Raw genomic sequence first — 2,255 nt, 5'->3', positions numbered from 1 at the left:
AAAAAAAAAAAAAATCAATTGGAATCATCAGCATATGAGCTGAGAATAGCATTAAGTAATGAGCTGATAATCAGAATGAGTAGGAAGACAATGTGACATAGGTTCCTGCATGATATTTTTGTTTTTTTTCTCAAGATTAATAGTCTTGAGAAAATTTTTAAGGAAAGTAAGAACTACTAACATTGTTTCCAGTTACTGTATTTTGAGTTAAAAGTTTGCTTTATCAATAGGTAAATTATGTTTATCTTAAACTTTAAGAATAAAACATTTGCCCTAGCCTTATGTCAGTTGTCAATTACAGAATTTACATATCCCCTTCTGAGAGGCACAAGTTCTATACACTGTACTCAAGTATTCCACTGACATCTGAGAGCAACCAATGAGGCTTCCTCTACTTTACAATTTTAGTGTCTCCTGGAAGAAGAGAATAAATGTGCAACTTCTATTAAAAAGTAATTTCTTGGTTTGGACACTTCCCAATAAGATTAACCAAATCAAACAAACAAGTCAATCACTGAGGCAGCAGGCAGACCTGCTATTGCCAGACACTCTAGAAAAAGCACAGGCTACACTATAGCCCTACAAACACAGTGAATCTTGATGACCAAACCATCTAACTGCAGGCCAGGGGGTAGCCGTGTGCACGCGCGCGTGTGTGTCTGTGTGTGTGCGCGCGCGTTCAAGTTGCACATTCAAGCACATGCATTTCTGTGTTGGGGTTGGGAGAATAAAAGATGTATCAATGGAAATATCCTCATTTCATGTAATTCCATCATTTGTGAATTTATGTAATAAGTAATTATAGCATTATTCAGTAACTTGTATACAGGTGTTCAATAAATATTTGCTTATTAAGATTTCAAGGTTAATATACAGTAAAACTGCTTTTGGTGTATTAAAAAACAAAGTATAATATCCTAATGCAAAGAAAAGAAATCCTCTTCTAAACAGCTGTCCAGGATTATTTGATAAAGGATATTTTTGAGAGGTAAATTTATTTTCCATATTAAAGGCTTTTAAACCTTTAAAGTGTCAATGAATATTCTTAGTGAAAGCAAAGTGTTCATATTAGATGCACTCTCTGCAAACACTTCACTTAAATATAGTTTGTTTTTGTAGAGATCGTAAATAAAAAATGCAAATCATGATTCCTAATAAAAATAGTTCTGCTGACAATTTGAAAACCACAAGTACAAACCTTGAATCATATCCCCAATGCATAGCATAGATCTTAGCTAGGTGGCCCCTCAGTGTACGTCTTGTCCGCATTTGTATTCGACCCACAGAGTCCATATTTGACGTGATCTTTAAAAAGTGACAAAAATGTTATTCTTTACCTTAGACATAGTTCAGGAGTTAACTTAAACTAGAAATACTTAATTAGTAGGCAAAAAAGCAAACATAAGTAAATTTATAGTAATTGAAGATAATTTAATATGTAATTCCACAGAGTCGTTATGGGATCAATATGTTCATAAAAAATTATGATTGATTTAAAATAATCCTGTGTACTATTATAGGTAAGAATATCTTCTGCAGACTATTAACTAAAAACAATAGACATAACCTTTAAACTTTAATAACAACACAGCCACAAATAAAAATCTAGTAGCACATGATCAAACAGTAAAACATTTATAATTTTAATTGTCCATAAGAAAGTCAGTTTTATATTTATAGTACACATAAAATATTTCCTTAATAAAAATGATCATTATTAATTAAACATGAAACCTTCCTAAGAGTTTGTATAAGAAAAAAAACTTAATCAGGGTATACCAAAAAGAATCAGAAACTACTTAAAAAAATCTATAATATACCATTTATTTTTCCAAAGACTTAACACTGTTTTAAAAAGCACTTGTACCGTACACCATTTGGCATATTACAAAGTGATTTTACATAGAGATTTCATTTGATTTTTTTCAATTAAGTACTAATAAAAGGAATCTGAATGTTATTTGCATCAGTGTTATTTTGTTTAAGTCACTAAAATGAAATAAGGAAATAAAAAAAAAGTTTACCTGCACAAGGGTTGCATCATTACATGCTTTCCTAGCATCCTAAAGTAAAGAAAGATAAGTACAACACATTTAGATGTGGAAACCTCTAGAAATCACTAATTTTTAAAAAATAAACAACTGTAGCTTACAATAAAGTAATATTTTTATTAAAAATGTAAGGCTTGTCCACGAGGCAGGTTTCTTGGAGCTCTCCAAGTTCGCTGCACACCCTCAGCGATTTAGTGGGCTGTG

The 2,255-nt window shown here is 31.4% G+C and overlaps 1 protein-coding gene across 1 annotated transcript in view; it reads right to left on the bottom strand.

The window, feature by feature from the left end:
- The window catches only part of GNB4 (guanine nucleotide binding protein (G protein), beta polypeptide 4), a 16,207-nt gene extending 14,145 nt beyond the window's left edge, over window positions 1-2,062 (bottom strand). The window contains exons 1-2 of the mRNA XM_012639402.1: window positions 2,025-2,062; window positions 1,199-1,305 (exon numbers count right to left, since the gene is read on the bottom strand). Coding sequence (XP_012494856.1) covers window positions 1,199-1,293 — 95 coding nt within the window. The 5' untranslated portion in view covers window positions 1,294-1,305; window positions 2,025-2,062. The remainder of the gene's footprint in view (window positions 1-1,198; window positions 1,306-2,024) is intronic.
- Window positions 2,063-2,255: the final 193 nt, after the last annotated feature.

The sequence above is a fragment of the Propithecus coquereli genome, unplaced genomic scaffold (assembly GCF_000956105.1).
Source record: "Propithecus coquereli isolate 6110/MARCELLA unplaced genomic scaffold, Pcoq_1.0 Scaffold14, whole genome shotgun sequence".
In the NCBI taxonomy this organism is placed as follows: Eukaryota; Metazoa; Chordata; class Mammalia; order Primates; family Indriidae; genus Propithecus; species Propithecus coquereli.
This window is presented reverse-complemented; position numbering and strand designations above follow the sequence as displayed.